Source organism: Nylanderia fulva, unplaced genomic scaffold, assembly GCF_048542155.1.
Source record: "Nylanderia fulva isolate GAGA-0341 unplaced genomic scaffold, ASM4854215v1 Scaffold31, whole genome shotgun sequence".
Taxonomy (NCBI): domain Eukaryota; kingdom Metazoa; phylum Arthropoda; class Insecta; order Hymenoptera; family Formicidae; genus Nylanderia; species Nylanderia fulva.
This window is the reverse complement of record NW_028190379.1, coordinates 227,560-252,054: the sequence shown is the minus strand read 5'-3', so window position 1 is coordinate 252,054 and position 24,495 is coordinate 227,560. Positions and strand designations below refer to the sequence as shown.

The 24,495-nt window shown below is 24.3% G+C and overlaps 3 protein-coding genes across 5 annotated transcripts in view; all 3 read left to right on the top strand.

The window, feature by feature from the left end:
* The window catches only part of LOC114938954 (endoplasmic reticulum aminopeptidase 1-like), a 38,521-nt gene that overhangs the window by 1,748 nt on the left and 12,278 nt on the right, over positions 1–24,495 (top strand). The window lies entirely within an intron of this gene.
* On the top strand, positions 75–23,145 carry LOC114938973 (aminopeptidase N-like). Of its 2 annotated transcripts, XM_085484720.1 has the most exons (12): positions 75–239; positions 1,166–1,247; positions 8,269–8,350; positions 17,425–17,563; positions 18,492–18,573; positions 19,416–19,759; positions 20,759–21,039; positions 21,549–21,739; positions 21,875–22,180; positions 22,263–22,329; positions 22,446–22,544; positions 22,776–23,145. In XM_085484720.1, exons 1-12 carry the CDS (start codon positions 122–124, stop codon positions 22,887–22,889), a joined length of 1,905 nt encoding a protein of 634 aa, XP_085340846.1. In that variant the 5' UTR covers positions 75–121; the 3' UTR covers positions 22,890–23,145. The 2 variants fall into 2 exon arrangements, with proteins under 2 accessions (XP_085340846.1, XP_085340847.1); XM_085484721.1 differs by lacking the exons at positions 75–239; positions 1,166–1,247; positions 8,269–8,350 and adding an exon at positions 16,823–16,991 and having other exon boundaries at positions 22,776–23,142.
* Positions 2,042–6,618, top strand: LOC146722464 (aminopeptidase N-like). Of its 2 annotated transcripts, none has more exons than XM_085484715.1 (3): positions 2,042–2,421; positions 3,381–3,661; positions 4,169–5,603. In XM_085484715.1, the coding sequence occupies exons 1-3, from the start codon at positions 2,340–2,342 to the stop codon at positions 4,358–4,360; spliced, it is 555 nt and encodes a 184-aa protein (XP_085340841.1). In that variant the 5' UTR covers positions 2,042–2,339; the 3' UTR covers positions 4,361–5,603. The 2 variants fall into 2 exon arrangements, 1 of the variants encoding a protein (XP_085340841.1); XR_014925144.1 differs by adding an exon at positions 6,326–6,618 and having other exon boundaries at positions 2,049–2,421; positions 3,381–6,224.

Here is a 24,495-nt window from a genome sequence, read left to right as displayed (position 1 = left end):
TACATTTATACATATTACATTTACATGTTTATTAAATGTTTTAATAATTTATTTTCTTTGAAACGTAGTAAGATAGCTGCTTTGCATTTTCACATAATAGGTTTATCCAAAATATCGAATAATGAATTTATTTGTTGTTCAAAATCAACATAATTCTTTTTCTTTGGATGGTGATTATCATATGTGGAATTCTTCTTTACGAGATGATAGTTTATTTAACATTCGCAAATCCATGAGGGGTAAGACGTAATATAATAAAATAGTCAGCGTAAATTTTTAATCATTGAAATTATAAAAATGTGTAAAAGTTATAAGATAATTACTTTTATTTTCATATTAATAATATATTAATTTTATAAAAGTGCACAAACAATATAGATGTGTGTATGTAATTTGCAACTAACAGCTCTACATAGTTTTCTTCCAAAATAATATGGTTTTATGCTAAAATATTGATTATTCTCATTATTTTATATACAAAATTATTAATATATGACAAGGAAAAATGAATATTTTTTGAGATATATTTACGTTTATGTAAAAAAATGTGTTAGAGGTATAAAATATCCTACAAAATATTCTCTTTATGATTATTTTATTCTTACAAAACTTAATGAATATTGCAAGAAATCGATATATAAAAAAATTAAGGTAAATCCATTCAAAAAAAATTAACTAAATTTTATATAACCATAAAACTTGACCTTTTAAAAAAAGTCAGTAGTGTTTACTTGTTTCTTTTTAGAAATCATACAATTTTTATATAAAACGTTTCTCTCTGAAATAAATTGTTCAAGAAATCATTGTAAAGACATTTTATAATAAAATTGTTTGTATATATGTATGTATATATTTTATATATACGTAAAGGTATTGAAATATGATTACCGCAAACTGAATGATTTTGCAGGGTATTTTACATTTTGTCAAAAAATTGTTAACTTCTAACCTTTATAACTCGAAAATTATTTAATAAAATTGATCCTTTAATGTCTCGCTATCTTCGTCAGAATTAAAGAGAAATTTCATTTCACTGTTACGCGATTACTACCTTGTATACATATAAAATTTAATTCCTTATTATAATCATTATGTTTACATGTAACATTTAAAATAATTAAATATTTATAATATTTCTAATTTATAATTTTGATGTAAATTGTAGCACCCTTTTTACTGCGCATGGTACAACACGCCTTCACCGAAGAATTATTTTGGAAAAGCGTCCTCCCATATGCATTTAGCAAGTAAGTAATATAATATAGAATATAAATTAAAAAAAAAAAAAATTGTGTAAACCCTAAATAATTCATAATAATATTAGTTTTGTAAAATGTACGTTATTTTTCAGCTTCTGACATTATTTCAGAGTTTTTTTAGTTTTACATGTTTTTAGTTTTTCTTTATTTTTCTAGCTCCTGTATTAGATTTATATTTGATTTCATTACTTTTACTACGAAACTGCTTTTGCAGAAAGAAACTGTTGTTTTATCGTTGTGTTTGTCACTTTTTTATTTACATATCTATTGTTGTTCCTTTTATTATTGTTTCCTGTTTTGTTATTTTTTAAAATAATATTTTCAAATTATTTTCATTTTTTTTTTATTATTTCCTTTATGTTTTATATCGTCTATAATTTTTGTAATTTATTTTTTTATAATTGCATTTTGTGCTACATTTGTTGTTTATGTTTTTTATTTAATAGGTTTTTAAATATATAAAACTTATATTTTTTTCCAGTACTTCTCTATCTTTATTTTCGATTTTTGTAAATCAATGTTTTTTATATTAATTGTTTAAATTCTTGTTTTGACACTTCCAATGTGTTTTAATTTTTTTTTAGTTATTTCATAACTCTTTTAATATTTTGCTTAAAGATAATCTATTATATATTATGCTAATAATGCATAAAAAATTTAATAAAATTATTAAATTTTATTCAAAATTGTTATATTCCTTACTATCATAAGATAAATATAATATATATATATATATATATATATATATATAATTATAAAGACAATTTCAACATATTTCGAATGTTTTTTTATATATTTTACCTATTGTGTAAATTTAGTCAAAGTTTGCTGCATCTTTTGGAAGAAATTGATACTGCTGTAGGAAAAACACATTTTGCAATTCGAATAATAAATAATTGGCAATTAGAAACGCATTGTCCTATCATAAAAATAATAAGAAATTATACAGATTATCATAGTTTGCATTTTGTGAGCAAAGTGATTGTATTGATACAGAATACCGACACATTAAAAATTGACTGCCTTCCTGTAACTTTTACTACGGAAGCGTCTCCCAATTTTAACAATTTTACTCATCATATGTTATGCGTTAAAAAGAATTTAAAATTATCATTAGCATTTAATCAGCCTGGTTGGATGATATTCAATGTACAACAAGTTGGTAAGTCGATAATGTATTTTATTTAATAATATCGACCAAGGAATTTATTATGACTTATTTCTTGTCTTTATTTTACACACACATAATTGAAATTATTCTATATTATTATCTATTATATTTATTGTTCTATAAAAATCTGAGATCTTCATTATATAACTATGTTAATTCTTAAATATTTTATGTAATAATCTGCATTATTTATATATAATTATATATATATATATATATATATATAAAAACTAAGAAGTCACCAGTTGATAATTAAAAATGGTATTAATTTCATCAACCATATCTGGCTATGAATAATATTTATTAAAATTTTACGACGTTTCGACCATGGGTTTCAACCTTTATCAAGTGCTACATAATACCGCCTTATTATAACAAACACTACTTATTTCATCTTGAGGTCATGACGTGATGTAATGTCATGATAATGTGTTACGAACTCACTGTTAGTTGATAAATATTACTTATAGCCAGATATGTTTGATGAAATTATTACCATATATAATTATATGTTATACATTGGTGTTTTCTATTATAATATCAATTAATTTTCAAGTTATATGTTTACAAATATTTTATTTTAATTATAATAAAAATTATAAAAAATTAACAATTTTTATAAAATTAGTGAAACAATAATAACAAGTAAAACATACAATTTTTGTGAAGTTATATGTTACAGAAATTTTACTGATTTATGCTCAACTAGAATCAATTTTATTTTATGCTATTTAACAATACCTTGTACAGTTTTATTTTCATTTGTAATAACTTTTCTACATGTATATGTTTTTTATATACATTAAATTTTTAATACGTTTTCAATATAAATTTATATAAACAAAAGTATAAAACAGACAGTTTTTAAAATAAATACAATATAATGTTATCATAATGTTATAAATATTTAAAACAATAAAAATTGATAACATTTATTTACTATTCGACAGGATATTACCGCGTGAACTACGATGTCGAGAATTGGCAAAGGATTTCACATTATCTACACTCTGAAAATTACACGAAAATTCATGTTCTTAATCGTGCCCAAATTATTGATGATGCATTTCATTTAATGATAGCAGGCCAACTCGAATCATATCTATTCTGGGATATCATAGAGTATCTACATCGAGAAGAAGATTATATAGCTTGGTATCCTATGTTTAAAGCTCTGGAATACATGTTCGGTACCTTTTCAGCGTTTGGCGAACAATTTAACAATGTTAAGGTAAATGTTAATAGATTTCAATGAAAGTGTTATATTTTTGTTATTTGCATATATACACTCATTTACTACAAAAAGTTCAAATACTCAGAAAAATATATACTGCAACGATAAACGTTTGCATACTATTAATTATGTTGCAAATAAATGTGCAAATAAATTAAATTAAATGATTACTCACGTGAAGAACAGGACCCAAAGTGTTTGATTTTTACTACTGTTAATATTATTGATATATATGACATTGTTTTTGGTTATTGGATATGGTGTTTACAATCTTTGTCAATGATTTATACTTATAAACATTTCTCACAAATTTAATCAAATTTTTAAGGAGAGCTCCAATTGTGTCGCACGGTTTGAATGTTTATTAAAATCGGTCCGCGGACGCAACATTTTAGGGAATATAATTCATAGTCCAGGGACGTTCGACCGAAAGTTGCACTTGAGCTAAACGCAAATCTAAAATATATTAATTAACCTGAAAAATAAATATTTAACGATTTTTAGGGAAGAATAAGAGCCATATTATTTCATGTACTTAAAAAAATCCGATACGAAGTTGTTGATCAAGCCTTTCTTAAAAACTGTTTACGATATGAAGCTGCAAGATGGGCATGTTTTTTTGGTGATATCACTTGTAAGACAGAAGCCAACAATATATTAAAACAATATATCATAGATTTAAAATTGCGCGTGTAAATGTTGTTATACATTTTTAACTTTTTTTAATCAAATTTTCTTGTAGGTATCGCTTATAATGTTTAAATAATTTATAATCAAAAGATCGATATGTTAAACTATAATAAGAAAAATTACTTTTTTTATGTCAGTCGTTTGCCATGGCAGCAGGAATAGATATATTGTAAAGGTTTGATGATAACTACCATAAGCGAGACCACTAGGGAATTAGTGTTTGATATAGGAGTGAATAAATCTGACGCTAAATTTTTGGAATACTTGGCTTGCCCTGAAGATATTGATGTCATCGTCTATTATTTAGAAAATAAACGGTACCATTCTATAAAACGGGAATATCAACTTGATGTTAACAGTTTCTTACATATTGTTACGAAACATGCACAAAATTCAATTATACTGGTATTCTGTATCAATACAATCACTTCGCTCACAAAATGCAAACTATGATAATCTGTAATTTCTTATTATTTTTATGATAGGACAATGCGTTTCTATTTGCCAATTATTTATTATTCGAAGTGCAAAATGTAGTTTTCCTACAGCAGTATCAATTTCTTGAGCGGATCTTTTTTCAGTTTAGTATATAAAAGCTATTGAAAAACGTTGGAAAGATATTTCATGTAACACAAATTTTAGTTTGACACAATTTTTATATGGAATCGACGCTGTATTAGAATCTACTAGTTTTCGTTTCAACGATCAATTTTATGAACAGATACATGGTACGCCAATGGGATCCCCCCTTTCACCTATTTTAGCAGACTTAGTTATGGCTGATCTTGAGACAGAATGTTTAAGCTCTTTACAATTTGACATTTCAGTTTATTATAGGTACGTTGATGATATTTTTACAAATAGTACCACGCAATAAAATGGATAACATTTTGACTACGTTTAATAAATACCATCACCGTTTGCAATTTACACATGAAACAGAGATAAATAACAAGATTAACTTTCTGGATACATTGGTTTTTAGAAACAATGGTAAACTATTGACTAGTTGGTACCAGAAACCCACCTTCTCTGGTAGATATTTAAACTACCATTCTAACCATCCGTTTAAATACAAAGTTAACACGATTAATAACTTAGTCGACCACGCTATTTTGTTATCGGATAAACGATTTCATAATGAGAACTTACAGATGGTTAAAAAAATCTTGTTGAATAATTGTTTCCCTAGGACGGTCATCGAGCGATATATGTATAAAAGAACATGTTTTTTAGAAAATTCTCATAACGTAGTTGACAAAAATAATGTATTTGATATTTCGTCTTGTATTTTAATGCCGTATGTTAAGAACCTAAGTGAGACTATTGAGAGATCTATTAAGAAAACAGGCTTAAGTGTTATTTATACGATTCCAAAAAAACTTGATACGTTTATTAAACCCCGAAAAGACAAATTACCTAAAGCCGATATGACCGAAATAGTTTATAAAGTTGACTGCAATGACTGTGACGCCACATACATCGGACAAACTAAAAGACACCTTAATACTCGGATTAAAGAACATATGAATAATATAAAAATGCATGTCAGCAATCAAAATGTTATAAGCAAACATAGAAATGATTTTTCGCATGACTTTAAATGGACAAACTTAAATATTTTACATCGAGAAACAAACACTAGGAAAAGAGAGATTGCTGAAATGTTTTTTATAAAAAAATTTAATAACACGACCAACCTACAGAAAGACACAGAGAATTTGAATCCGATCTATGATAGAATAATCAAAGCTGTTTAACTTAGTTCGTCTTTACCATCCATACCGAACGTTTACGTGACACAATATTTATATTGAAATATGTAAAATGGAACAAAATTAATTATATATTGCACTTAAGAATTTGTAAGGTACGTTTAAATTGTTATTATAATCTTGGTTTGCGCTTTACTTTCTTAAAAATCGAAATTCTTGTATGTACATCTATTGTATTTTTTAATGTTAATTTTAGACTTGATAAGGACCTAAACCTAAGGTCGAAACGTTGTCTTTTCTTGTACATGGCATCAAACTAATAATAATAAGAATTAATTTAAGCCAGTTGGGTCGTCTCACATTTATTTTTTATCTTATAATTAATAAAACGTTTTATTTTAGAGTAACATTCTGATAAATAAGAATAACTTATATGACAACATATTAAGACAAATAATGAATCGGGAGAGTCAAATCAAAAGACAAAAACATTATTTTGGAAGATTTTTTGTATAATATGTGGTTTTGAAATAAATGTCATTTTTGCATACGTGGACATACTTCATATGAGTAAATTTTTATGTTTTATATATATTATTTTTTTTATTGCTTTACATATTGTTTATAATTATTATTTAGATGTATTACTTTTCGATGCTTCTGTACATTTACAAAACTTTATTTAGTAAGATATGACTGCATGCATCAATAATATAAATTTAATTATACTTATATTTAAAAAAAAAAATTTTTTTTATTCTTTCTCCAAACTAAAATATGCGAAATAACCGTTCAAATAATAATCGTATTATTTATGTTAAAAATTAGATGAAAATTAAAAAATGCAAAAATCATGCACTTTTTTTAATACTTTAAATAAGTTTTTATTAATTTTACCACTTCGTCCTTAGTTTACTTTGTTATAGTAATTATCAACACTGTCTATAGTAACTACTGAAAACGAATTTTGAGGTGCTTTAATTGATTTTGATAAAGACTAATTTATTGAGAAAAACCGCATTTCCCATATTATTTAATGGGAAAATTTTAAGGTAAAGATAGGACCATTAAATAAAATATATATATACATACATATATATATATATATATATATATATATACATATATATATATATATATATATATATATATATATATATCAGGGTGTGTTCAAAAATTTGTTGTTTATTTTTTGCCCGCTGTCCAACTAAAGAGTTAGCTAGTGGAAAGATAATAATTACCCTAACAAATCAATTTTAATTGATTATATAAGAGTTTTAACAAGGCTCTGTAATATAAATATAAATTTAACGTATAAGACGGGCAACAAGAGCCAAATCGCGGATGACAATGCGTTATCCTAACGAAACTAAACTGTTAAAGGGGGTATTGAAATTAAATCTCAAATATGAGATTATTTCATATTTAAAATCTTGGCCGTGTCCAAGTAAAAATTTGGTGCCTTGTGCACCGGTATTTAATTCTAACGGAAAATTATTTAGTTTCGTTAGGATAACGCATTGTCATCCGCGATTTGGCTCTTGTTGCCCGTCTTATACGTTAAATTTATATTTAATTGATTATACTTAATGATTCCAACTTCAGAGGTCGTTACATATACAGAGTGTCCTAGAACTGGCGGCAAAGTTTTAATGGCAAATTTCTGGTATCATTTGGAGACAATTTTTCCTTAGTGAAAATGTTAAGAGAAGTCAACATTTGTAGCATATTCCTAATTTTTGATTTTATGTATCTTTATCTTTACTTGTTTCTCTTTAGAAATCATACAACTTTTATATAAAACGTTTTTCTCTAAAATAAATTGTTCAAGAAATCATTGTAAGGACATTTTATAATAAAACAGTTTGTGTATATGTATGTATATATTTCATATATACGTAAATGTATTGAAATATGATTACCGCATATTGAATAATTTTGCAGGATATTTTACACTTTGTCAAAAAATTGTTAACTTCTAACCTTTATAACTTGAAAATTTTTTAATTAAATTGATCTTTTAATGTCTTGCTATCTTCGTCAGAATTAACGAAAAATTTCATTTCACTGTTAAACGATTACTACCTTGTATACATATAAAATTTAATTTCTTTTTATAATCATTATGTTCACATGTAACCTTTAAAATAATTACATATTTATAATATTTCTAATTTATAAATTTGATGTAAATTGTAGCACCCTTTTTACTGCGCATGGTACAACACGCCTTCACCGAAGAATTATTTTGGAAAAGCGTTCGTTCATATGCATTTGGCAAGTAAGTAATATAATACAAAATATAATTTAAAAAATTAAAATTGTGTAAAACTTAAATAATTCATTATAATACCAGTTTTGTAAAATGTCCTTTATTTTTCAACTTCTGACATTATTTCAAATTTTTTTTAGTTTTACAAGTTTTTAGTTTTTCTTTATTTTTCTATATATATATAGCTCCTGTATTAGATTTATATTTAATTTTATTACTTTTACTACAAAACTGCTTTCGCAGAAAGAAACTGTTGTTTTATCGTTGTGTTTGTCACTTTTTCATTTACATATCCATTGTAGTTTTTTTTATTTATGTTTTCTGATTTGTTATTTTTTAAAATAATATTTATAAATTATTTTTATTTTTTATTTATTATTTCCTTTATGTTTTATATTGTCTATAATTCTTATAATTTCTTTTCTTATAATTGCATTTTATGCTACATTTGTGTTTTAATTTTTTTATATAATAGATTTTTAAATATATAAAATTTTTGTCCATTACTTCTCCATTTTTATTTTCGATTTTCGTAAATCAATGTTTTTTATATTATTTGTTTAAATTTTTGTTTTGTCATTTCCAATATGTTTTAATTTTCTTTTAATTATTTTATAATACTCTCAATACTTTGTTTAAATATAATCTATTATATATTATGCCAATAATTTGCCTAATAAATGCCTAAAATATTTAATAAAATTATTAATTTTTTTTTTAAATTGTTATATTCTCTATTATTATAATATAAATATTATATATATATATATATATATATATATAATTATACAGACAATTTCAACATAATTCTATTGTTCTTTTACATATTTTACATATTGTGTAAATTTAGCCGAAGTATGCCGCATTTTTTGGAAGAAATTGATACTGCTGTAGGAAAACTACATTTTGCACTTCGAATAATAAATAATTGGCAAATAGAAACGCATTGTCCTATCATAAAAATAATAAGAAATTATACAGATTATCATAGTTTGCATTTTGTGAGCGAAGTGATTGTATTGATACAGAATACCGACACATTAAAAATTGACTGCCTTCCTGTAACTTTTACTACGAAAGCGTCTCCCAATTTTAACATTTTTCTCATCATATGTTATGCGTAAAAAAGAATTTAAAATTATCATTAACATTTAATCGGCCTGGTTGGATGATATTCAATGTACAACAAGTTGGTAAGTCGATAATGCATATTATTTAATAATATCGACCAAGGCACTTATTATGACCCATTTCGCGTCTTTATTTTACACACACATAATTGACATTATTATATATTATATTCATTGTTCAATAAAAATTTGAGATATTCATTATATAACTTTGTTAATTCTTAAATATTTTATGAAATAATCTGCATTATCTATATATAATTATATGTTATACATTGGTGTTTTCTATTATAATATCAATTAATTTTCATATTATATGTTTATAAATATTTTATTCTAATTATAATAAAAATTATAAAAAGTTAACAATTTTTATAGAATTAGTAAAATAATAATAAAAAGTAAAACATACAGTTTTTTTACGATTATATGTTACAGAAATTTTACTGATTAATATAAAATAAATATTACATGATTTATGCTCAACTAAAATCAATTTTATTTTATGCTATACTATAATATCCTGCACAGTTGTATTTTTCGTTTATAATAATTTTTTTATATGTATATGCGTTTTATATATATTAACGTATTCATACGTTTTTAATATAAATTTATATAAACAAAAGTATAAAACAGACATTTTTGAAAATAAATACAATATAATGATAAAATAATTCAAAACAATAGAAATTGATAACATTTATATACTATTTGACAGGATATTACCGCGTGAACTACGATATCGAGAATTGGCAAAGGATTTCACATTATCTAAACTCTGAAACTTACACGAAAATTCATGTTCTTAATCGTGCCCAAATTATTGATGATGCATTTCATTTAATGAAAGCAGGCCAACTCGAATCATATCTATTCTGGGATATCATAGGGTATCTATTCTGGGATATCATACGGTATCATACAGAATCTGCATCGAAAAGAAGGTTATATAGTTTGGTATCCTATGTTTAAAGCTCCGGAATACATGTTCGGTACCTTTTCAGCGTTGGGCGAACAATTTAACAATGTTAAAGTAAATGTTAATAGATTTCAATGAAAATGTTATATTTCAGTTATTTGCATATATACACACATTTACTATAAAAAGTTCAAATACTCAGAAAAATATATACCGCAACGATAAACTTTTACATACTATTAATTATGTCGCAAATAAATGTGCAAATAAATTCAGTTAAATATTCACTCACGTGAAGAACAGGCCCCAAAGTGTTCGATTTTTACAACTGCCAATATTATTGATATATATATATATATATATATATATATATATATTTATAACATGTTTTTGAATATGTAGCTGGGTGTTTACAATCTGTGTTAATGATTTATACTTATAAACATTTCTTACAAATTTAATCTAATTTTTGAGGAGAGAAGTTTATTATGTGTATTATATATGCATTTGTTTTTTTATTTTTATAAAGAGATTAATTTAATTGCAGCATTAATTATTATTATTAATAATGATTATTCCAACAATTTATTAGAGGTAAAAATTTTACTTGTTTAAATATGTATACAAAATGTGATAATAATGCGATATTAATAATTATTATGTAACGTTTAAAATAATTTTGATAATGTTAGAAAAATAATGCATTTTAGCAAATATTAGTGTATGTTGGACGTATTTTAGACGCTAACTTAGTTGAAGTGAATAACACAGAAGATTTATTTAAAATACAACAAATAAAAGAGGTAAATTTAATAAATATTATTATGGAAAGCAAAGAAAGAGAAATATTGTCCAATCTTATCAATTTCTGAATCTTATTTTTACATATGTTATATTTGTTATAAATCAAATATATGTTGATTTTATTGTGCAAATCTTTTTTATTTTATATACAATATTACATTATCAAAATGCGGAATAAGATTACAATTTATTTAATTATTTTATAATTAATAAAACGATTTATTTTAGAGTGACATTCTGATAAATAAGAACAACTTACATGAATACATATTAAAACAGATAATTAATCGGTCAAATCAAAAAACAAAAACAGTATTTTAAAAGATATTTTGTATAATCTGTGGTTGTTAAAAAAAATGTCATCTTTGCATACGTGTACATACTTCATATGAGTAATTTTTTATGTTTTATATATAGCCATATAATATTATAATAAATTTTACTGTTGGATATAATATAATAATATAAATGTGTAAATATAAATGTATTAATATGCTTGTAAAATCATAAGCGCGCCTAAATATACATCTATTTTATTTGAATTATATATTAATTTGTTTTTAATTCTTTTACGTTAATTAATAATGTTATATGTTTATGCCACACACACAATATGTATATATATATATATATATATATATATATATATATATATATATATTTAGTTATTTGTATGTACACGCAAGTGTGTATTTCTAGGTTTGAAAAAAATCAATTCCTCCCTTTTTCCAACACAGACAATTAATTATTTACAGGTGAAAAATTTATGTTAAAAATACAAATCATAAAAAGATCCATTCTCCTAAATATCCACAAAAATTTTAGTGTTAATTTAACACAATATACGGATATGTTAAATATGTTAAATATTGTGACACATAATAATAATAATAATAAATAGTGTGTTACAATATTTTAACATAGAATAAATTCAAGCTTCAAGTAAACTTAAAATCAATTTTTTGTAAAATTGATATAGAGTTTTAATGTAAAAATTAACTAAAAAATGTTAATTTTACTTTTTTTCAGCTCTTATATTGTAAAATAAAATCAAAATATGTTTTCAAAATTTTAACAGATAAATCTTGTCACTAATAATACGAAACGTTTTTATTGTTAAAATTAAAAATAGATACACATTGTATTATATTCACATTTTTTTCACAGTTGTTATAATAATTTAACAATTAAATTCAATTAACAACAACAGCAATAATAAGTTAAATTAACACATAAATATGTTAAATATTTAATACAAAAAATTTAACGGGGACCGTGTTTAATAAAACAACACATTTTTCAACTGTGTTAGATAGGCTTTCTCAATATAATAACATCCTTATTAATATTCGTAATTCATGAGATAATTTCTGGGTAATATTAAATTCGAAATGTTCAAGATAAAGACAGAGATAGAAAAAAGGTGTATAATTAAGATAAAATAATCTTAATATACCACTCATATCTATAACATACAATTAAAATTATAATAGTTGCGCATTTTTTTAGTTAACAAAATACTTATTTTTAATAAATATAAAATAATAATAAAAGCAAACACAGATAGATACTTTAAGTCTCTATTGAATCATTTTTTATCAGCAAATGACTCGCTGATAATATGCCTTGCATATAATTAATCGAAATTATTTAACGAAAAAGAAATAAAGGTCAAAGATAAATGTCAGAGATCATTGAAAGAAATATATGTATATCGCGATTCATGTACAGGCTTTCTGTTTCTATGATTTATTTTTTTATAATTTAATCAATTAAAAATCTTGCGTGTAACAAATTGAATTAAATGATTATGAGATGCTTGGATTTCTATTTTATTTAGGTGTACTTTGCATTTTTTTTCCTTTGAAAAAGAAATATATAATATAAATATTAATATAATAAATTAGTAAAAATTATAACGCTCTTATATATCGAAATAAATTGTAAAATTAATGTAAGTACAGGCCAACTTAAGAGCATAAATAATTAGGATGTTAATGAATATTATAAATTTTTATTGTTTCCCAATTATACCATATAAAAAAACATTAAAACATATTAATACAATTAAATCACAAACGTTTCGACTGTACGCTGTCTTCATCAGTGGAGTCATATAATATTAGTCAATTATAAAATTGAAAAAACATTTCGACAATGCTAACGATTGCAATTTTTACTGTTAATTATCATCATATATAAAATAACTTGGGTGATGCGAACGATTACAACTTTTGATGATGTGTAGCATGTACGATTTTGAGGCTGGATACATCACTATATTGTTCTTGGATCATTTCAAGATGTTAATGCGGATTATTTCCAATGCTAATTTTAAAGGTGAGAAAACTCTTGACATTTCATCGTTCGAAAGCGTGGAATTGTCTTAGTTTCCCTTAATTGTTATACGTTTCTATATAAAATGACACACTTTTTAATGACTACTGTTAGGAAAAATTTTTTTGAATATTACAATAAAAATTGCTTACTATTGAATCTGTTAAATAGATGACTTTATAAATATTCACGCCACAACTCAGTTACTTATTACTTTACACGCCATTCAAAACACCACGGAGTAAAGTGTAGAGCCTAAAATGAACTCAATCACATATAAAAATTGGGAAAGATTGAATTTTGTATTGGTTGAAATATCCATCCAACGTTTTTTTACGCTGCTAATTACTAACTCTTTCGGGATATTCGTAAATAATGAGGTAACATCTAATGATATTAGTACTTCATCATCAATAATTACCTTGTTCTTAATATTCTCGACAAAGGACCAACCATCTTTAACAAACGATCTCGGTTTCTTAATAGAATTAGTAAGTATATTATGGATGTAGTTCGACAGATTATATAACGGGTTACATAATGAAGATACTATAATTCGCAATGGACAATCAATTTTGGGGATTTTCGACAACCCGTAACATCGTGGTAAATTCCCGTTAGTTACGTTTAAATAATTATAAGTAGTCATGTCTATCAATTCATTATCGAGCCAAGACTTAATAAGAGAATTGCATTTTGTTAGTTAACTTTTTAACAGGATTTTTATTAATTTTTCTATAAGTCAATTCGTCATTTAATAAAGCTTCCATTTTTTCCATGTAGTCGATTTTATTAAGAATCACCGTCGTTTGTCCTTTGTCAGCCTTAGTAACAATAATATCGTCGTTATCCTTCAGAAATTTTTTGACTCAGAGAAACATCTGACGATACATTTATCTATACAATTAGTATGCTTTTGTGTGATTAAAAAATTCCGGATAGAATTAGGTACCGAAATCCCAGTTGTTTCACGTAAGTTAGAAGGAATCTTGTCAATACTCACCTCTAGACTTTTAACTATCTCAAGTGCGGTACTAACACGATCCCTCTCAACACCTTGTTGTATTGGTAAACCGAAACTATCGCCAAGGCTTAATAAGTCAAATACATTATCTGGTATTATAATACTTTATTACTGAGATTAACAATCCACTTAGATTTGTCAATATTAATGAAAGGATTCACGACTACATTATATTTACGTAGCAATGCATTGAATTTGTTAATTAATTTGTTCTTTGTCATATTTTTAAAAACCAAAATTCTATCTCTATTAAGTTCTATAAAATTTGTAAATAACTGTCGAGGTAGTCAAAAAGTCTACGCTCGATATATGCTATTTTCTTATGTAAATATTTCAAGTGAACATTAATGTCCTTTATCTCGAGTCTCAATAATCTAAATTTATAATGTTTAAAATTACACTCAAACCTTCGACAAAAATGGCCGCTATATAAACTTATTCCGTTTCTCAAATTATCGATGTGTGGTGGTAGAATGTCATACGTCCTGCATCGTAGTAAAAATATTAGCTGCTGGTTGCAAATAACAATCCTCTTTTTTGTATTAATCCAAGATTTTAAGAGGGTCGTGTAGTAGTTAACATACCGTGTGGAAATTATATAAAAAAAACCAACGTTTGGGACAAACTCCATAATTAGGTCCAGAAGTGCCTCGGGGTCCAAAACCCTGTTGTTCTACAGATACGTGGATGATATTTTCACAATTATCTCATGTGGGAGTGTTGATGAAATTTTGTCGGTTTTTAATGATTACCATCCTAGATTAAAATTTACTCACGAAATTGAAAGTAACGACTCGATTAATTTTTTGAACACTACTGTGATGAGAAAGAATGGTATTCTACTAACTAATTGGTTTATGAAACCCACTTGTTCGGGTAGATATATCAATTATTATTCAAACCATCCCTTTAAATACAAAAAGAATACCATTTTTAGTCTGGTCGATCATGCGATTTTATTATCGGACGACAGTTTTCATCCAGCAAACATCGCTAGGGTTAAATCGATACTGATAAACAATGGTTTTCCGTCGAATGTGGTTAATAAGTATGTAAAAAATAGGCTAAAATTACTTGAGACACGAAAAAATGATGATCGCAATGTTGACAATAATAATTTAGTCAGTGAAAAATTTGACCACATTATAAAATTACCATACGTCAAAGAATTAAGTGAAGACGTTTCGAGATTATTGCAATCTACGGGCATGCAATGCGTTTATTGTATACCAAAAAAATTGAATACACTAATTAAACTTATATTTAATAAAATACTTATATTTAAAAAAAAAATTTTTTTTTATTCTTTCTCTAAACTAAAATATGCAAAATAACCGTTCAAATAATAGTCGTATTATTTATGTTAAAAAAATAGATAAAATTTAAAAAATGCAAAAATCATGCATTTTTTTTAATACTTTAAATAAGTTGTTATTAATTTTACTTCTACCACTTTGTCCTTAGTTTACTTATTGGTATAGTAATTATCAACACGGTCTATAGTAACTACTGAGACCGAATTTTGAGATGCTTTAATTGATTTTGATGAAGACTAATTTATTGAAAAAAACCGCATTTCCCATTTTATTTAAATGGGAAAATTTTAAGGTAAAGGTATAACTATTAAATAAAATATATATATAAACATATATATATATATATATATATCAGGGTGTGTTCAAAAATTTGTTGTTTATTTTTTGCCCGCTGTCCACTAAAGAGTTAACTAATGGAAAGATAATAATTACTCTAATAAACCAATTCTAATTGATTTCATTTAATGATTCCAACTTCCGAGGTCGTTATATATACAGAGTGTCTCAGAACTGTAGGCAAAGTTTTAATGGCAGATTTTTGGTATCATTTGGAGACAATTTTTCATTAATGAAAGAGTTAAGAGAGGTCATCATTTGTAGCATATTCTTAATTTTTGCTATTATGTATCTTTTTCAAATTAACTGAAGAATGTAATTTAGTTAATATTTTATATTAGTTTACAAAAAAACTTTAATTTTTAACTGCTTATAATTTGAAAATATTAGTGTCTCAACAATTTCGCTGAAGAAAAATTGTCTCCAAATCATACCATAAATCTGCCATTAAAAATATTTTCGCCAGTTCTGGCATACCTTGTATATATATATATATATATATATATATATATATATATATATATATATATATAACGACCCTCAAAGTTTTGTTGACCTAACACATATTTATCATGATGACACGTACAGAAAATCAGTCAGTCTTTCGTCGTCTTTTGAACCACATCGACGTAGATACAATAATTCTAATAAAGTGTGTGTAAATAAATATATTCTTCGACCATTGCATACTGCTAAAGCATTAATTTGCTGCAGTAATTTTAAAAATATATAATTTTTTTCAATATAATTTTGCATTTAACATACTGTTTCGAAATATTAGGTAAGTCAAAATAAGTTATAAATATAAAAACATATATTTGTCTTCAAATACAAAAGAATTTAATCATAGAATATAACGGAATTTTAAAAAAAGTCTAACAAATAAGCATAAAGAGAATAGTTACATTCGAAAATATCTTTAAATTTTGATTCAGATATAATTTCAAATAATGCCAATATTATAATATTTAATGAATCGTAATGTTGAAATAATCGTGGACTTACAAATGTTTTATAATAAATAAATTGATACTTAAATTTAAAAATGCTATAATTTAAATAACCAATAATAAATATTATAGACACTTTTACCTGGTCTTTCATTATTAGATTATTAAAATTATGTTTTCTACAATTTGTCGTATTTATTTTTTATAAACAAATATCTATATGCATATATTATTACTTGATATATTTAATAATTTTTTTTATAGATTTATCCAAGATATCGAATAATGAATTTATTTGTTGTTCAAAATCAACATAATTCTTTTTCTTTGGATGGTGATTATCATATGTGGAAATCTCCTTTACCAGATGACAGTTTATTTAACATTCGCAAATCCATCAGAGGTAACACGTAATATAATAAATTAGTCCGCGTAAATTTTTAATTATTAATATTATAAAAATATGTGTAAAAGTTATAAGATAATTACATTTTTATTTTGATTTTAATAATATATATTACATTTTATAAAGGTACACAAACAATATAGATGTATGTATGTAATTTGCAACTAACAGCTACATAGTTTTTTTCCAAACTAATGTGGTTTTATGCTAAAATATTGATTATTCTCATTATTTTATATACAAAATTATTAAGATATAATCGAGGAAAAATGAATATTTTTTGAGATATATTTACGTTTATGTAAAATAATGTGTTAGAAGTAAAAAATAACCTACAAAATATTCTCTTTATAATTATCTTATCCTTACAACTTATTGTTTCGATAATGAATATTGCGAGAAATCGATTTATAAAAAAATTACGGTAGATCCTTTCAAAAGAATTAAGTGAATACTATTTAACCAAAAAACTTGGCCTTTTGCAGTAGTGTTTACTTGTTTAGAAATAATACAACTTTTATATAAAACGTTTTCCTCTAATATAAATTGTTCAAGAAATTATTAAGAACATTTTATATTGAAATAGTTTGTGTATATGTATATATATATTCCATATATACGTAAATGTATTGAAATATGATTACCGCAAACTGAATAATTTTGCAGGATATTTTACACTTTGTCAAAAAATTGTTCACTTCTAACTTTTATAACTCAAAAATTATTTAATAAAATTGATCTTTTAATGTCTTGCTATCTTCGTCAGATTTAACGAGAAATTCCATTTCACTGTTACGCGATTACTACCTTGTATACATATAAAATTTAATTTCTTTTTATAATCATTATGTTTACATGTAACATTTAAAATAATTAAATATTTATAATATTTCTAATTTATAATTTTGTATAATGTAATTTTTAGCACCCTTTTTACTGCGCATGGTACAACACGCCTTCACCGAAGAATTATTTTGGAAAAGCGTCCGCCCATATATATTTGACAAGTAAGTAATATAATATAGAATATAATTTAAAAAAATTAAATTGTGTAAACCTTAAATAATTTATAATAATGCTAGTTTTGTAAAATGTCCTTTATATTTAGCTTCTGACATTATTTCATATTTTTTTTAATTTTACAAGTTTTAAGTTTTTCTTTATTTTTCTAGCTCCTGTATTAGATTTATATTTAATTTCATTACTTTTACTACAAAACTGCTTTTGCAGAAAGAAACTGTTGTTTTATCGTTGTGTTTGTCACGTTTTCATTTACATATCCATTGTTGTTCCTTTTATTTTTGTTTCCTGATTTGTTATTTTTTAAAATAATATTTATAATTTATTTTTATTTTTGTTTTACTATTTCTTTTATGTTATATATCGTCTATAATTCTTATAATTTCTTCTCTTATAATTGCATTTTGTGCTACATTTGTTTTTTAATCTTTTTATTTAATAAATGTTTAAATATATAAAACTTATATTTTTTTCCATTACTTCTTTATCTTTATTTTCGATTTTCGTAAATCAATGTTTTTAATATTATTTGTTTAAATTTTTGTTTTTTTACTTTTAATATGTTTCAAATTTTTTTTAACTATTTTATAACTCTCACAATACTTTGCATAAAAATAATCTATTATATATTATGTTAATAATATGTCTAATAAATGCCTAAAAAATTTAATAAAACTATTAAATTTTATTTAAAATTGTTATATTCTCTATAATCATAATATAAATAATAAATATATATAAATATATATATATGTATATATAATTATACAGACAATTTCAACATATTTCTAATGTTCTTTTATATATTTTACATATTGTGTAAATTTAGTCAAAGTTTGCTGCATTTTTTGGAAGAAATTGATACTGCTGTAGGAAAAACACATTTTGCAATTCGAATAATAAATAATTGGCAATTAGAAACGCATTGTCCTATCATAAAAATAATACGTAATCATAAAGATGATCATAGTTTGCATTTTGTGAGCGAAGTGATTGTATTGATACAGAATACCGACACATTAAAAATTGACTGCCTTCCTGTAACTTTTACTACGGAAGCGTCTCCCAATTTTAACAATTTTACTAATCATATGTTATGCGTGAAAAAGAATTTAAAATTGTCATTAACATTTAATCAGCCTGGTTGGATGATATTCAATGTACAACAAGTTGGTAAGTCGATGATGCATTTTATTTAATAATATTGACCAAAGGACTTATTATGACTTATTTTTCGTTTTTATTTAACACACACATAATTGACATTATTTTATATTATTATCTATTATATTCATTGTTCTATAAAAATCTGAGATTTTCATTATATAACTATGTTAATTCTTAAATATTGTATGTAATAATCTGCATTAACTATATATAATTATATATATATATATATATATATATATATATATATATATATAAACTAAGAAGTCACCAGTTGATAATTAAAAATGGTATTAATTTCATCAACCATATCTGGCTATGAATAATATTTATTAAAACTTTACGACGTTTCGACCATGGGTTTCAACTCTTATCAAGTGCTACATAATATCGCCTTATTATAACAAACACTACTTATTTGATCTTAGGTCATGACGTGATGTAATGTCATGATAATGTGTTACGAACTAACTGTTAGTTAATAAATATTACTTATAGCCAGATATGTTTGATGAAATTATTACCATATATAATTATATGTTATACATTGGTGTTTTCTATTATAATATCAATTAATTTTCAAGTTATATGTTTACAAATATTTTATTTTAATTATAATAAAAATTATAAAAAATTAACAATTTTTATAAAATTAGTGAAACAATAATAACAAGTAAAACATACAATTTTCATGAAGTTATATGTTACAGAAATTTTACTGATTTAATAAAAAATAAATATTACATGATTTATGCTCAATTAGAATCAATTTTATTTTATGCTATTTAACAATATCTTGTACAGTTTTATTTTTCATTTGTAATAACTTTTCTACATGTATATGCTTTTTATATACATTAAATTTTTAATACGTTTTCAATATAAATTTATATAAACAAAAGTATGAAACAGACAGTTTTTAAAATAAATACAATATAATGTTATCATAATGTTATAATTATTCAAAACAATAAAAATTGATAACGTTTATTTACTATTCGACAGGATATTACCGAGTGAACTACGATTTCGAGAATTGGCAAAGGATTTCAAATTATCTAAACTCTGAAACTTACACGAAAATTCATGTTCTTAATCGTGCCCAAATTATTGATGATGCATTTCATTTAATGATAGCAGGCCAACTCGATTCATATCTATTCTGGAATATCATAAAGTATCTGCATCGAGAAGAAGATTATATAGCTTGGTATCCTATGTTTAAAGCTTTGGAATACATGTTCGGTACCTTTTCAGCGTTAGACGAACAATTTAACAATGTTAAGGTAAATGTTAACAGATTTCAATGAAAATGTTATATTTTAGTTATTTGCATAACATATATACACATTCATTATAAAAAGTTCAAATACTCAAAAAAATATATACCGCAACGATAAACTTTTACATACTATTAATTATGTCGCAAATAAATGTGCAAATAAATTTAGTTAAATGATCACTCACGTAAAGAACAGGTCCCAAAGTGTTTGATTTTTACAACTGCCAATATTATTAATATATATAACATGTTTTTGGATATGTAGCTGGGTGTTTACAATCTTTGCAAATGATTTATAATTATAAAACTTTCTCACAAATTGAATCTAATTTATGAGAAGAGCCTCAATTGTGTCGCACGGTCCGAGTGTTTATTGAAATAGTTCCGCGAACGCAACATTTTAGGGGATGTAATTTATAGTTCAGCAACATTTGACCACAAATTGCACTTGAGCTAAACGCGGATCTCAAATATATTAATTAACCAGAGAAATAAATATTTAACGATTTTTAGGGAAGAATAAGAGCCATATTATTCGATGTACTTAGAAAAATCCGATACAAAGAAGTTGTTGATCAAGCCTTTCTTAGAAACTGTTTACGATATGAAGCTGCAAGATGGGCATGTTTTTTCGGTGATATCACTTGTAAGACAGAAGCCAACAATATATTAAAACAATATATCATAGATATAAAATTGCGCAGGTAAATATTGTTATAAATTTTTAACCTTTTTTATTCAAATTTTCTTGTAGGTATCGCTTATAATGTTCAAATAATTTAATCAAAAAATCGATATGTTAAGCTTTAATAAGAAAAATTAATTTTTTTATGTTTTAGTCGATTGCTATGGAAGCAGGAATGGATATATTGTAAAGGTTTGATGATAACTACCATAAACGAGACCATTTGGGAATCAGTGTTTGATATAGGAGTGAGTAAATCTGACGCTAAATTTTTGGAATACTTGGCTTGCCCTGAAGATATTGATGTCATCATCCATTATTTAAAAAATGAACGGTACCATTCTATAAAACGGAAATATCAACGTGATGTTAACAGTTTCTTACATATTATTACGAAGCATGCAAAGAATCCACCTATACTGAAGTACATATTAGATCATTTTAATGAAGTAAAACCAAAGTAAGGTGACATTTTTATGAATTTAGTGTACAAAAGTTAATATGTGTATTATTTATACATCTGTTTTTTTTTGTTTTTATAGAAAGATTAATTTAATTGCAGCATTAATTATTATTATTAATAATGATTATTCCGACGATTTATCTCAGGTAAAAGTTTTACTTGTTTAAATATGTATACAAAATGTGATAATAATGCGATATTAATTATTATTATTTAACGTTTAAAATAATTTTGATAATGTTAGAAAAATAATGCATTTTAGCGAATATCAGTGTATCTTGAACGTATTTTAAACACTAACTTACGATTAGTTGAAGTGAATAACACAGAAGGTTTATTTAAAATACATCAAATAAAGAGGGTAAATTTAATAAATATTATTATGGAAAGCGAAAGAAAGAGAAATATTGTCCAATCTTATCAATTCTTGAATCTTATTTTCACTTATGTCTTATTTGTTTTAAATCAAATATATTGTTGATTATATTGTGCAAATTTTTTTTATTTTATATACAATATTACATTGTTAAAATGCGGAATGAGATTACAATTTGTTTAATTATTTTATAATTAATAAAACGATTTATTTTAGAGTGACATTCTGATAAGGAAGAATAACTTATATGACTACATATTAAGACAAATTAGTAATCGGAACGGTCAAATCAGAAGACAAAAGCAATATTTTGAAAGATTTATTGTATAATTTGTCGTTATCAAAAATGTCATCTTGCATACGTGGACATACTTCATATGAGTAATGTTTATGTTATACATACTCTATTTTATTTACAGCTTTAATTATTGTTTATAATTATTATTTAGATGTATTACTATTCGATGCCTCTGTACATTTACAAAACTTTATTTAGTAAGATCTGACTGCATGCATCAATAATAAAAATTTAATTATACTTATATTTAAAAAAAAATTTTTTTTTTTTTTGCAAACTAAAATATGCAAAATAACCGTTTAAATAATAATCGTATTATTTATGTTAAAAAAATAGATAAAAATGCAAAAATCATGCACTTCTTTAATACTTTAAATAAGTTTATATTTATTTTACCACTTCCTCCTTAGTTTACTTTATTATAGTAATTATCAACACGGTCTATAGTAACTACTGAGACCAAATTTTGAGGTGTGTTAGTTGATTTTGATAAAGACTAATTTATTGAGAAAAACCGCATTTCCCATATTATTTAAATGGGAAAATTTCAAGGTAAAGGTAGAACCATTAAATAAAATATATATATAAACATATATATATATATATCAAGGTGTGTCCAAAAATTTGTTGTTTATTTTTTGCCCGCTGTCCAACTAAAGAGTAAACTAATGGAAAGATAATAATTACCCTAACGAACTAATTCTAATTGATTTTATTTAATGATTTCAACTTCGGAGGCCGTTATATATATAGAGTGTTCCAGAACTGGCGGCAAAGTTTTAATGGCAGATTTCTGGTATTATTTGGAGACAATTTTTTCTTAGTGAAAATGTTAAGAGAGGTCATCATTTGTAGCATATTCCTAATTTTTGTTATTATGTATTCTTATAACTATATGCCTTGTATTAAAATTTTATTAAAACAAACTCTATTTAAAATTAACTCAAGAATGTACTTCAGTTAATATTTTATATTAGTTTCCAAAAATGCTTTAATTTTCAATTGTTTATAATTCAAAAATTATTAGTGTCTCAACCTTTTTTGCTGAGGAAAAATCCTCTCTGAATGATACCATGAATCTGCCATTAAAAACTTTTTCGCCAGTTCTGGAATATCTTGTATATATATATATATAACGACCTCTTAAGTTTTGTTGATCTAACACATATTTATCATGATGACACGTACAGAGAATCAGTCAGTCTTTCGTGGTCTTTTGAACCACATCGTGGTAGATACAATAATTCTAATAAAGTGTGTGTGAATAAATATATTCTTCGACCATTGCATACTGCTAAAGCATTAATTTGCTGCAGTAATTTTAAAAATATAAAATTCTTTTTAATATAAATTTACAATTAACATATTGTTCTTAAATATTAGGTAAGTCAAAATAAGTTAAAAATATAAAAACATATATTTGTCTTCAAATACAAAAGAATTTTATCATACCATATAACGGAATTTTAAAAAAGGTCTAACAAATAAGCATAAAGAGAATAGTTACATTCGAAATTATCTTTAAATTTTAATCCAGATATGGATTTTAAATAATGCCAATATTATAATATTTAATAAATTTTAATGTTGAAATAATCGTGGTCTTACAAATGTTTTATAATAAATAAATTATTACTT